This window comes from Podarcis gaigeae, assembly GCF_964106915.1.
Source record: "Podarcis gaigeae genome assembly, chromosome: Z".
Taxonomy (NCBI): domain Eukaryota; kingdom Metazoa; phylum Chordata; class Lepidosauria; order Squamata; family Lacertidae; genus Podarcis; species Podarcis gaigeae.
In genome coordinates, this window is record NC_139691.1 from 28,582,693 (window position 1) to 28,596,644 (window position 13,952).

Genomic DNA, 13,952 nt, shown 5'->3' on the forward strand with positions numbered 1-13,952 from the left:
CAGCCCCTCTCTCCGACTGCATCGCCCACCACCCTTTCGCACAGGAAGCGACCCCTCCTCCATTGTCAAAATCGGACCTTTTGAAACTCAGCTCGTCCTTGCCTGGGAAAGCAGAACCCCCTCCTTTCTCTGACCAAAAAGGTTTTCCGAAAGAGAGAGCTCCCACCCGCTTGCAGCCATTGGCCACCTCATGGGAACCCAAAGGACGGGGCGGAGTCCTGGGCTGCTTAGAATTGCTCGTCATCCAATCAGAACTGCCTTCTATTGGGAGATTGTTCCCCCCCGCCCTCCCCCTGCTTCTCCGCGCGCACGACGCTCACAACTCGGGCTCAGGGATTGGAAGCGGGGCGCAAGAGCCCATCTCCAAAGAGGAGGTTTCGCCGCCCGCCGCCAGCCCTTTAAACAAAGGCTTGGAGGGTTTGCTCAGCGAGCGCCTCTGCCTGCTTCTCTGTTTTTGAAGATAATCTGTGCGTTTCTGGAAGGCGCAAATAGTTCTGTTTTTGGGATCCAGCTCCAAAGTGTCACCGAAACAACATGGAACAGATCTGTGTATTGCAACGCCGGGCGGCAGAAAGCTTCTAACTCGGACCTACAGCCTGACTGGATCTGGAAGTAGTCCGTGGCGCTGATCACCCCACCTTGGGAAGGTGGTCTTTGCTGTGTAAGTTGACTTTTCCGTTTGTTTCTTTGAATTCATTATTAATTTCGCCTTTTAAAAAAAAATGTGACCAGATTTCTAGTACGTCGCCAAGAAGCGCCTATAAATAACAAACGAATAAAATCTCTGTTCACCACCACTGTCCTTTTCCTATGGTTTCAAACATTTCCTAGTGAGGCCTGATCCGGTGTGTGTCACACAGCGTGATCCTAGGCATATCTACTCAGAAGGAAGTTCTGTTGAGTTCAGTGGGGTGTGCAAACAACAAGGTACGGTAAGTGCGGCATCAGACGACCATTTCCAGCCACACCTTTCTGGCGATAAGCCCCTCTGATCTCGGCGGTACTTACTTCTGAGTAGACATGCCAAGGGTTCTGATCTAAGGCTCCTGAAACCGGTAAGACGACTAATTTATTTCGGCAGGGGTCGTGCGGGGTGTAATCTTTCTGCTTTCATGTCTGAGACCTTTAAGCAACAGTTTTTATAGGAGGCCCACGAATCTTCTCACCTTGATGTAGCAAAACAAAACTGCCTTTCTTTTTTCTTTTGAGAGTGCTTTTAGTTCCAAAGTTTCTGCAAATCTGTGTTTGCTTGCAGTAAAAAGATACCACAGTGCACGTTTTCTGATTGTGATCATTGAATGGGGCTTCAGTCATCACACCACACCCCCATAGCCTCCTTCTCTTTAAATCCCATTAAATATTCTTTTTCTGTTTTTAAAAAATGGAAGTTTGATATATTGCCCTCCACACTTGTTGACTGCTTTACATTTCTGCATTTTTAGTGTAAGTTGGCACAAACACATACATTTACATAGTGCTTTGGCCACCTTCTCTGCAGCTAAAATGCTAAATCCTTTTAGAAAAGCACAGATTTTAGTTTTAACTCCATGTGACAACATTAAACAGTAGTTTGGGGTGTCTACGTTTTTACATTTTACATTTCAGCACTCAAAAGACATTCCTGTTATTGTGAAACTTACCTTGTTTTAAATCATATCTTTATTTCTGTGTAAAGTATGATTAAACAGGCAATAGATCTGGACACTTGATTTTTCTTTCATCTGTGTGAGTCCACTTAGGTGCATGATAACAGCTACTATCCAGTGAGTTGTTGTCATTCCAATGGTCAGATAAAATCAGAGTATCATAAAGCACAACTGAAGCAAAAACAAGAGAAATAGAAATGTAATAAATGCTTTGAAATGTAATGCTCCTTTATTCCCTAGTAAGTTGTTTAGGACTGCTTAACTGAGGATCCAGCCAGAGTTCTGCCCATTTCTTCATTCATTTCTGGGATTTGTATCTTTCAATGTTTGTATTATCAGTGGATTACAGTATTTTATTGTATTGCACTGATAATACGAATATTGATAGATACAAATCTCAGAAATGAATGAATGAATGAATGAATGAATGGCTGGATTGTGAGTAAATGTAGTATATACTAATTATGTATGAAGCCTGAAACTATAATTTACAGAGCTACAGTTCTCAGCACCCTTAAGAAACTACAGTTCCTGGGATTCTTTGGTGTAAACCATGTGCTTTAAATGTATGGTGTGGGTTCAACCCAAGTGCAAGACTACCTCCATCAGTTCACTGTAAAGCAACGAGGTGTCAAGTATTTTAGCAGCAGGTTATATCCAACTAAGTTCTGCTCAGAACGGACCCATTGAAATTAACTAGCTAGTCAGGTCTACTAATTTCAATTTGTCCACTCTATAACTAACATAGAATACAACCCAGAATCCCAAATCTGTCCTGAGTGCCTGATACAAGTAACAAAGATGGGTCCCATCTTGAACTGCTGTGTAGTCTCAAAGCACCTCATCACATGCACAAAGCCTTGATAGATCAAACCAAAGGTTCATCAGGCCCAGAAGTCATATGGTCACAGAAGCCAACCAGATGTTGATCAGACACCAACATGGAGGTCATGATGAGAGCAATAGCTCTCTCTCCACTGTTGACCCACACTACCTGGTATTCGGAAGCATGGATCTTAAAGGCTATATTTAACCATTGTGACTAGTGGTCATTGGTAGCCTTGTTGCCAGGCTCCTGTTCCCAAAACACAATAGCATGCACACAGGTTTCCATCTGTTTTTGGGTGCTGTTGGGTGATGAATTTGAATTAAGATGGCAGACTGAACCTTTCCAAACAGCACTGATTTTTTGGCTTAGAATTCCTGAGCGACACCAGCTGGTTATCTATAATGCTGTCAAACTACTGAGCATCAGAAGGGTTATTTCTGCTCAAAGTATGTTGTGTTTAATATAAATAATTTCTCATTGTATATAAATACAATGGATGGTGGAACTAGAAGGATGGGGAAGTTCAGAGTTCAAAATCTGCTCAGGATATCCTCATGTCTGGGTATTCTTCATTGCTTTTCTCCTTAGTTAGTGAACTGCAGGGAATAAAACAGGAAGCTAACTGGATTGCTCTGGATTGATTTCAGAGCTTGCAGAAATAGCCAAAAACGAGCAAGAAACCCAGATTGATTTCAGAGAATATCTTGGTTTCCTCTTCTGCTTCTAAAGCAGACCTCTTTCCTAGGGGAAGGACCATAGTGCAGTGGTAGATCATCAGGTTTGCATGCAGAGGGTCCCAAGTTCAATCCCAGGCATCTCCAGGTAGTTCCTGGTATGTCCCTTGACTGAAGCCTTAGAGAACAGCTGTCACTCTGTCTATATAATACTGAGCTAGATGGACTTGGTATAAGGTAGCTTTCCTGTGTTCCTAGCTTGTAAGTCACTTGGTAAACTCAGTTGCTTGCCTTTCAGGTGGAGGAATCAAATGCTTTCTCTCTCCTTTTCCTTTAAGAAAAAGGGGGGGGGGTGTATTACCATTGCAATGGTCATATTGTATTGAATTTCTGTGAACATTCAGTTTTGCTAGTGAGTAGTTGAGCAAGGGGAAATAGTGGAAGATGGATAAGGTTACTTGGCTGTTGTAACTGTCTTTAATTCAGAAGGATTTAAGGACATAGAATTGACTATCTGGATGGTTACCAATTCCAGATTACCTTAATCTTCAACACACAGAATTCATAGGATAGCTGTGAGTGGCATTAATATTAGACTGTTTGCTTTGGAATTGCTGGCCTTAATGAATGGTTTTGAGAACTATGATGCAGCTTGCAATGGACAGACCAGACATGAATTTTATCTTGTATTCTTTTGCTGCATAGTTATTTTCTCCCCTAGCTATCTGGAAATGAGTGGGTGGGGGTGGGGCGATAGAAGCAAGCTGCATCAGAATTGTGGGAAGAAGAGAGATACTTGTTCCCTGATTACTGCTGCCTCCACTTGCCTCCCTGTAAGTTCCTTGGGGCAGAGGTCTGCTGTTCTTGTGTTCTGTAAAGCACCATGTACATTGATGATATGTGTGTGTGTGTTTTTATATAGTGTGTTTTATATAGTGTGTGTTTGGGAAATCATCAGCCATCTGAAGGATTAATGGGGTATCAATGTCAATAATGGATTACATTTTGTTTACCAACTATGTTAAATCGTATTTAAAAAATGTACACATTTTCTATGTGCGCAACAATGCAAATGGCATAATTACCTTAGCAAAGAAAAGAATCCTTAGTTTAAAACATAAGAAAAGCCCTGCTGGATCAAACCAAAGAATCGTCTAGTACTCCAACATTATGTTCTCACAGGAGTCAGGCAGTTAGAAATGGTATAATACTGCTTTAAATGTATAGTGCAGATGTGACCTCTGACTCCCCTTCTGGTGTCACTCAACTACTTGAGTTTGGTATTTGAAGGAGTGATTGGACATTTGGAAATCTCCTGTTTGTGTCTCTGTCCTATCTGAAACTGGGGGTGGAAGATGTGGGCTAGGAGAGTTATGTTTGATTTGGTAGGTCACAAACTCTGCATTTCCAGCTTACCAAATTTGCAAATTTTCCTTGGCAAAAGTTTTCCAGCCACTCATTGGAACAACAAGGAAATAAAAACAAGTGCAGGTAAGTCCTTAACAATAGTAGTACAAATGGAATAACGGGCCTTTTTTCATCAGTGTAAGAGAGTCCAGATGAGAGTTGTGTGTGGCAAATCTAAGGATGATTTGTCAGCAAGTCCTTTGAGAGCCAGCTTTTCAGTGTAATATTTATTTCCTTTTGAATGCACAGCCTGCAGAAACCAAAAAGGTAAGAGCGGTAGGGCAGCTGGGGTTTGTTTTATATAACTAATGCACATATTTATTCAACTGGACATATGCAAATTTATGTTTTTAGTCTGCATAAATGCAAGTACTCATAAAGCTGAGCCCAAATTTAGATGCATAACCAGCAAGATTGGGAATCTCCCCCCCCCTTTAAATGAAGCTGTTAAAAAGAAAGAAATAGGCTTATGCATAAAAAGGTTTCTTTTTCTTTTATTAAAAATTGCAAGTTCCTGCATTGATCCATTGGGTGAATATAAGTAAAAGATAAAGGTACCCCTGCCCGTACGGGCCAGTCTTGCCAGACTCTGGGGTTGTGCGCCCATCTCACTCAAGAGGCCAGGGGCCAGCGCTGTCCGAAGACACTTCCGGGTCACGTGGCCAGCGTGACATCGCTGCTCTGGCGAGCCAGAGCTGCACACGGAAACGCCGTTTACCTTCCCGCTAGAAAGCGGTCCCTATTTATCTACTTGCACCCGAGGGTGCTTTCGAACTGCTAGGTTGGCAGGCGCTGGGACTGAGCAACGGGAGCGCACCCCGCCGCGGGGATTCGAACCGCCGACCTTTCGATCGGCAAGCCCTAGGCGCTGAGGCATTTACCCACAGCGCCACCCGCGGGTGAATATACATGCACACAAAAGCAACAGTACTTTTAAAAGGATTGACTGAAAGGTCACAAGGAAATGAGTGAGCATCTTGAGATCATCAGAACACAAGTTTGATTAATCTGGAAAAATGTGATTTTTTTTAAAATCCTAATAAGCTATATTCCTCACTGTTGCAGTGTTGCTTTTTGGATTTTTGGAGAAATAAAGGCTCCATATGCAGCATGTATTATAACACATTTACATTAAATGGTAGGTTCAAAGAACTGCAGTTTTTTAAGGGTGAAGAAAGTGGTTAGAGGAGACGAGGTGAACTCCCGTTGCTCAGTCCCTGCTCCTGCCAACCTAGCAGTTCGAAAGCACATCAAAGTGCAAGTAGATAAATAGGTACTGCTCCAGAGGGAAGGTAAACGGTGTTTCCGTGTGCTGCTCTGGTTCGCTAGAAGCGGCTTAGTCATGCTGGCCACACAACCCAGAAGCTGTACGCCGGCTCCCTCAGCCAATAAAGCGAGATGAGCGCCGCAGCCCCAGAGTCGGCCACGACTGGACCTAATGGTCAGGGGTCCCTTTACCTTATGTCCCTCTGAGTCCATTGGATTGTATCCAACTCTAGCCCTATTTAGAGTAAATCCATTGAAATTAAGCGGCATGGCTAATTGAAGTCTGGGTAGGACTTAGTTAAGATTTCCTTCCAAATCAGCATGTTTAAGATTGTAGCAATCTTAAGCAAACTGATTAGGAAATAAATTCCATTGGATTTAGTGGGACTTTCTTCTGAGTAAACACATAGAGGACCAAACTGCATGCTGTTATTCTATCAGATTTAGCTTGTTCTTGAATTTTAAAGAGGGGGAAGGACATAAGTGCAAGATAAGTACAGTGGTACCTTGGTTTTCGGACGTCTCGAAAGTTGAATGTTTCAGATTTCAAATGCCGAAAACCTGGAAGTAACTCCTTCGGTTTTTGAATTCTTTTCGGAAGCTGAACATGCCACATGGCTTCTGTATTGAGTTTTCCAGACATAAATGCTTCCGGAAATGCCTGCTTCAGTTTTCAAATGTTTTGGAAGTCGAACGGTCTTCCTGAACGGATTGTGTTCAAAAACCAAGGTTTCACTGTATTTATTATTTCCTGGCTCCACATATAAGTTTAATACAGATTGTACCTTTAAGACTTGTTGGATCTGAATTACAGAAGCGAAATAAGCTATTGGGCAGGGTGAGATGCAGTGGATACTGTGAGACAGGGAACAGCAGCAAGGTGTCAGAGAATACTGCAAGTGTGTGCCTTTCCTTTTATATGCCTCCTACTTCAGAACTGAAGCAAAACTATTTGAATTTTCCCAGAGAACTCTTTAAATTGCCTAAGATTTGCTGTTTCTGAAGCCATACAAAAAGAGGAGGAATTTGTCATTTGATGTGGTTCCAGGCTCCTGACTAATGGTTCCTTTTGTCAAAAGCATCCTGGGTCAGATGTTAGATCATGTATTACAACAGGACACACGCCGCTGGAATGTCTGCTGTTTCTCCCACTGCAGATGTTTGCCTCCTGTAGCCATTCTGCAGGGGCCCCAAACCACTTCTGCCAGTGATGGCTATTGCATGCTTTATCTGCATGTGACTTGCCTGCCCACCCCAGGGACAAAGATCAAGCTCTGCATCCTTGGATACTTTCGTTTGCCAAAACTGAAGTTTCCATGAGTCCCATGCTTTTTTTAAGCTAACTCTTTTCTGCGTAATATTCCTAGCACTCTCAGACAGTGTCAGACAGCACGACATGGAGATGACTTTGAGGTTTAACCTGCAAAACATGCTCTTTCCGGCTCGCTGTGGTCCTTCCCCAAATAGAACCAAGTACTATGTCGGACACCAAATATAATAGAAGCTAGAAATGTTCTTTGAAATGACAACTGCTTTAGAAGGCAAAGAACACACAGGTGAAACAGGAAATTTTTTTTTTTTTTAAATGCACACATGCTATACAGCACAAGGGCCATATTCCCTTCAGGGTAACTTCCCAGGAGTCAGCAGTGGGCATGGCCAGAGGGAAAAGTGATTTTGGAGCTACAAATGCAAATTTCATCTTTCTACAATAGGCTAACTCACATTCCCCTCTCCATCCTCTTTGCAGGCAAGCAAGAGGCATTATCAGAGTTCAAGGATACATTCCAGCCAAGAGCATGTGAAAAACAACATTGAAGGACTGGGTGATTAGGAGTGGTTTGTTGAGGTGATGTGGTTGGAAGGCTTCTGAGGGCCAGAGAAAGAGACCAGAAATGTTGATTAGGTTTCCTGCCCAAGGTTCCCTCCTCTTGGAATACAGCATCCTTCCTCACACTGTTGTTCTCCAGATATCGCTGGACCACAACACCTGTTGGCCCCAGCCAGCGTGTATGCTTGAATCCAACTCATACACAGAGAAAACCCATTGAAATCAATAGACATGACTAATGTAAGTCCATAGATTTCAGTGGGTCTATTCTGAGTATGATTTAGTTGCAATCGGTCCAGAGAGTCTGGCCCCCATCTGCACAATATCATACCGCTTTAAACAACCATGTCTTCTTCCTCACAAAGAATCCTGGGAGGTGTTGTTTGCTAAGGGTGCTGTGAGATGTGACCCCCTGACCATTAGGTCCAGTCGTGACCAACTCTGGGATTACGGTGCTCATCTCGCTTTATTAGTCGAGGGAGCCAGCGTACAACTTCTGGGTCACGTGGCCAGCATGACTAAGCCGCTTCTGGCGAACCAGAACAGCACACGGAAATGCTGTTTACCTTCCCGCCTATTTATCTACTTGCACTTTGACGTGCTTTCAAACTGCTAGGTTGGCAGGAACAGGGACCGAGCAACGGGAGCTCACCCCGTCGCAGGGATTCAGATCGGCAAGCCCTCGGCTCTGTGGTTTAACCCACAGCGCCACCCGTGTCCCATCTGTGAGTTGTGAGGAGACCTCTATTCCCCTCACAGAATCAGATCCCAGAGTGGTTTAACAGTCAATCCCTCTTACCAGGGAACTCTTTGAGGAGGAGGAGGAGTCTCCTTAGCACCTGTAACTAACTTCCCATGATTATTTGGGGAATGTTTTATATGAATTGGGAGGTACTTAGACTAAGTATTTGAAAACTGATTGCTTTTTCCTTTCTTGTTTTCCCCAGGAGAATGGCACCCATCACATCTGTGTGGCAACAAGCATTCGATCAATATCACTGGAATATGCTCCTTAAGGTGAGCAGGGCTTCCTGACTTTCATTGCATGGATTCCACTTAATTTGGCTTTGCAAAGTGCAGAGCTGTAATGGGGAATCACAGCAACAACCACACGTGCATGACGGATGATTCCTTCAAGTACAACCTCTATGGAGCTGTCTACAGCATGGTGTTCATCCTTGGCTTGATCACCAACTGTGCTTCCTTGTTCGTATTCTGCTGCCGCATCAATATGCGATCTGAGACCACCATTTTCATGACCAACCTGGTGGTCTCCGACTTACTCTTCGTCTTCACTCTTCCATTCAAGATCTTCTACAACTTCAACAGGCACTGGCCCTTTGGAGACCTTTTGTGCAGGATCTCAGGGACAGCCTTCCTGACCAACATCTACGGGAGTATGCTGTTCCTCACATGCATCAGTGTTGACCGCTTCCTCGCCATTGTATACCCGTTCCGATCTCGCACCATTAGGACAAGGAAGAATACAGCGATCGTGTGCATGGGTGTGTGGATTCTCGTCCTAAGCGGAGGGATCTCAGCATCCTTGTTCTCCACTACCAACACTTACAACACTAGTACAACGTGCTTTGAAGGCTTTTCCAAAAGCATATGGAAGACCTACTTGTCCAAAATTACAATATTTATTGAAGTGGTTGGCTTTCTTATTCCCTTGCTGCTCAACCTTATTTGTTCATCACTGGTCCTGAGGACCCTCCGGAAACCTGCCACGCTTTCCCAGATTGGCACCAACAAAGAGAAAGTGCTGAAGATGATTGTTGTACATTTGGCCATCTTCCTGGTGTGTTTTGTGCCTTACAACTCCATTCTTTTCTTGTATGCCCTCGTGCGTTCTCAGGCCATAGCAAATTGTTTCTTGGAGAGATTTGCGAGGACATTCTATCCAATCACGCTGTGCATCGCCACTCTGAACTGCTGCTTTGACCCTTTCATCTACTACTTCACATCAGAGTCTTTCCAGAAATCTTTCTACATAACCCCCCACCTCAAAACTGACTCTCTTTTCAAAACTGAAACTCCCTTAACAAAGATTGCGCTACCGGTGATGCAGGATGAGATGAGCGACCAAGCCATTACAAAGGGGGGAGAGCTGACATCAGAATCAAATTTCTGAGTCTGAGATTTTTGCACTGACAGGAGGCTGAGAATTGGACTTCAGAGGAAACTCTACATAACTCACTGTCTGGGTGAAGGGAATGGGGATGAGAGATGAGAACCACAGGGAAGCGTTTTATATATGTGTGTATACGTATGTACGCAGCCAGCTGGGTGCTCATTCTGCCTTCGGAAACCTTCTCATCATATCTTAACTCAAATAACACTGTCCTTTTGTATGACTTGCTTTTGAAGCTATGAAATAATAAAATATTTCACTTTGCGTTGGGGTTGTTCTTCTTAAAAACTACAGCTGATTATTTATTTCCAAAATTTGGCATTCTAGTAAGTTATTTTTCTATGTATTTCTTGCCTTCCAGTGAGTCTTACTTTGAATCTACACTAATTTTGGCAATTAGTGTAGTGTAGCTCCGAAGCATCCTCTGGGCATCCTCAAAGGGCAGTGTGAAATATATGGAGGAAGGTGTTCTTTCAGATTCTCCCAGCAATGCCAGTTGGTTGGAGGAACTGGTCATTATTAAGCTTCAGAATGGTTTAGGAAAGGACCCAAATAGGTTTCTTGGTGGTTTGCAAGTATTAAACACAAGTACACAAGCATTAAAATTAAAGGTACATCTGTATATTATTACCTCCACATTAATTAATATGCTACCATCCTGCCCTTTTTTCAGTCTGGAGCACAATTTCATGAAGAGCAATAATAAAATACCACTATATACCAGTAAAAGACATAATTAAACCAGATAATCAAATAGCATACCATAAGAAGTAACAACAGTATCTGCTACTCAAAAAATAATTATAGCAGGGTAAGTGAGCTCATGGTGCATTTGAATTGGGGTCTTCTTGCACTGCAGGTGCAAGAATATACAGATATCCCCAGGGTGGGCATGTCCCAACAGCAATTCTTCCTTCTGCTCACATTACTCAAATTCTTACAATTATCTCTTTGTTTGTTTTACTCAAACCTGAACATTTCACATTCAACCCACAGAGGTTAAATCTGAGGGTTCTTGGGAGGAATGTGAGAACATATTCCTGTGATTTTTGAAGCCTTACCCCTCTCACTCTCTCTGAGTTCAGTTGGGGACATACTGATCATAAAGTTTTAAATCCCCAAAGTAAATTATTGTGAAATAATTTTGCAATTTAATATACTTTTCTATTTTTCTAGAAAAAGAGGTGCCGGAACTCACTACGAACACCTCCCTCGTTCTCTTAGAATGGCAATTGCACTCACCTGAGAAGTGCCGGTGCCAAGGTCTGAGTTCCAGCTGGAAAAAAAGCCCTGAATAACAGTACTAAATTTTGGATGAATTGTGCCTAGTTTCTTCTTTTCTAAGGTGGTAAGGTCAAAGGGAAGGGGCTAGACAAAGAATGATCCAAGAAGTCCTCAATGGCAGAATAGGCAGGTGATAACAAGTGGTATGTTACAACTGCCTAGTTTACAAGAGGAAAGGCCCAAGAAGATTCTTTGCACGGAGTTAGGTCAAGGACCCATTTGTCTTTGGTGCTGCCCCTTCTAGAAAGCCAACGCTTCTCCAGAGCCCAGGCTGAGAACTGACTCAGCCCTGCTCCATAGAGCAGTGGGGGTGGGGAACCTGTGGCTTTCCAAATATTCTTGGACTTCAGCTCCCATCAGCCCTAGCCCGTATGGCCAATGGTTAGGGATGGTGTGAATTCCTAGTCCAATGACACCGGGATGGCTGCAGTTTCCCCATTCCTGTCTTAAAGGATACCGGCAACTTACACAGGAGCTATGTTCCAGGGCCCTGCATGTGTAAGTGGAATTGCATAAAATGGCCTTTAAATAGCCTTTAAACACCCTTTATGGTGTGCTCTCTCCAAACCAGACCAAAAATATTGTATCAAAAAATATCCATGACTAAAGTTGAAGCTCTGGGACTGGCAGAAGGCTGGAGGATGTGCAGGAAAGCTGTGGCAGCAGCAGCTGCTATGCTACCTCGCAAATCAGCTGTTAGGCGGGGAAGCTGGCAGAAGGCTGGAGGATGTGCAGGAAAGCTGTGGCAGCAGCAGCTGCTATGCTACCTCGCAAATCAGCTGTTAGGCGGGGAAGCTAAAGAAAGCTCCGCTGCGCCTCAGGTCTCTTCAGGGCTTCCTCTACCCTTTCTGATGTCCTCTTTGGGCTCCAGGGAGGGCCTCCTTGTGAGCCCCAAGGACTCTCCAGCTCTTGACATTTCTGGATTTGAAATGAATTATTTAATTATCTCCCAGCACCACACATATACACAGTCAAAACTGAGTCAACTGTGCATAAGTGGGGGAGGGATTCCTGGAGCAGATCTCTGCCTGGGACAACGGAGAACCAAAAATAAAAATTTTAACTGGAGGTATCCGAGACTGTCTTTGGGAGAATTTGTACATGGAAAACATATGTTCTCATCACTGAGCCATGCCTATCACCTCAAAGGCAGGGAGCTGGGACTCTGGGTGCACATATGATACCTGTTGTCATTACAGTCTTTGAAGTTACAAAGGAATCCTTGCCAGGAGCAAAGAGCTCTGTGTTCACACTGAAGTGTACTACCCTGCCTTGCCAGCACAGCTGGTTTAGTAAGCAGTATAATAATGCCGTTGTTGTTAAATGTTGTGTTTACTTCGTTGCAAACCAGCCTGAAAATTATTATAGGGCAGCATGGTAATACTTTTAATTAAAATATGTAAATGAACAACATATAAAGCATACTACCACAGAATTTTATGTCATTTTAAATAGCATGCATTTTATTTTATCCATACCACTGTTTGCCCAGCTGCTTTTCCCTGGGAAAAAGAGACCCTTTCCCACAGCTGGAAAAGCTCTGCATGTTATGTGAATGTGTTCATATGATGATGCATCTTTAGCCATGCTTATGCTTTAAAGAGGACGAGATGGTTGGACAGTGTTCTCGAAGCTACAAACATGAGTCTGACCAAACTGCGGGAGGCAGTGGAAGACTGGAGTGCCTGGCGTGCTCTGGTCCATGGGGTCACGAAGAGTCGGACACGACTAAACAACAACAACAACAATTCTTTAAATAGGTTCTAAGTCACTTGGAGAGCTTTTGTGTCACAAGTGAGGGACAAGTTCATTCATTAATAATGACCATAGTAGTAGTAGTAAGGCAACTTACCCCATCCCATCCAGCTGATTGGAATTGTAACCTAAAACAGCTGAAGGGTGTCAGGTTGGAGGAGGACGACAAAACCCTACTGGCTCTCAGGCTACATTTGCACCATACATTTAAAGCATTCTTGTGGCACTTTAAACAATCATGGCTTCCCCCAAAGGATTCTGGGAGTTCCTAGCAACTCTCAGCACCCTTAACAAACTACAGCTCCCAGAATTCTTTGGGGGGAGCCATGCCTGTTTAAAGCAGTATTGTAGTGCTTTAAATGTATGCTGTGAATGTCACCTCAGCAAATTTTAAACTCTCATTCCTAGAACTGAACAAGTTCAGCAGCCTGGAAGCAGGAGTCAATTGCTCCCATTCTCAATTGCCTTGAAAGTGTTTGGCAGCAGTGAAGCCTATAGATTTACTGTAGGGAGGAAAAGTTTGAGTATTATCCCTGGCGGTTTTATCACAGGCAAAACCTAAATGGAAACTGCAGTTCAACCCTGAATGGGAGGAAACAAAAAAACTGAGGGTTTCACCCAGCTAAGTCCTCCTCAGGGTAGACCAATTTAAATCAGTGGGTCTACTAAATTGCAGTGGGTCTGCTCTGAGTAGGGCTTGGTTGGATGCATCCCTGATGCCACCACTCTCTGTGTATAAATCCCACTGTTAAATAGCCTTTCCACACACACCCCTCTCTTCTTTTCATGCATATGTGATTCTTGAGTTACATGCCAAAGCTTGAGCTCTGCTGGTGCCAAAACCCTGTTCTGAATTAATGAAAGTAGCAAAGCTGCTCTAAATGTACAGAAAAAACAGAGCGCCTAGTAGGCCAAAGTTGAAAGTAAAGAAGAGGGAGGGGTGTCTGCATTGCACATGATTCCAGAGAGTTTCATGTTCTCCTAGCAGACACCTTGACAGGTTTGTGGGTGTTTTTTTTGTGTGTGTGTGTTTTAAAGGGGTGTGTTTCTTTCATGCCCTTGGAACAAACCACAGTCTAGTCTTCTTAATGGAAAGTTGAAAGTAAGGAAGGAAAATTGGTTTGCA

At 43.5% G+C, this 13,952-nt stretch overlaps 1 protein-coding gene across 2 annotated transcripts; it reads left to right on the forward strand.

The window, feature by feature from the left end:
• Positions 1 to 299: 299 nt before the first annotated feature.
• On the forward strand, positions 300 to 10,051 carry LPAR4 (lysophosphatidic acid receptor 4). 2 transcript variants are annotated; one of them, XM_083722442.1, is made up of 3 exons: positions 301 to 661; positions 4,806 to 4,823; positions 8,601 to 10,051. In XM_083722442.1, the coding sequence occupies exon 3, from the start codon at positions 8,741 to 8,743 to the stop codon at positions 9,785 to 9,787; it is 1,047 nt and encodes a 348-aa protein (XP_083578568.1). In that variant the 5' UTR covers positions 301 to 661; positions 4,806 to 4,823; positions 8,601 to 8,740; the 3' UTR covers positions 9,788 to 10,051. The 2 variants fall into 2 exon arrangements, with proteins under 2 accessions (XP_083578569.1, XP_083578568.1); XM_083722443.1 differs by lacking the exon at positions 4,806 to 4,823 and having other exon boundaries at positions 300 to 661.
• The last annotated feature ends 3,901 nt before the right edge of the window (positions 10,052 to 13,952 follow it).

Bases quoted from the DNA above. Each gene is read 5' to 3' on its own strand.
- LPAR4 (XM_083722443.1), top strand. From the start codon at position 8,741: ATGGGGAATCACAGCAACAACCACACGTGCATGACGGATGATTCCTTC.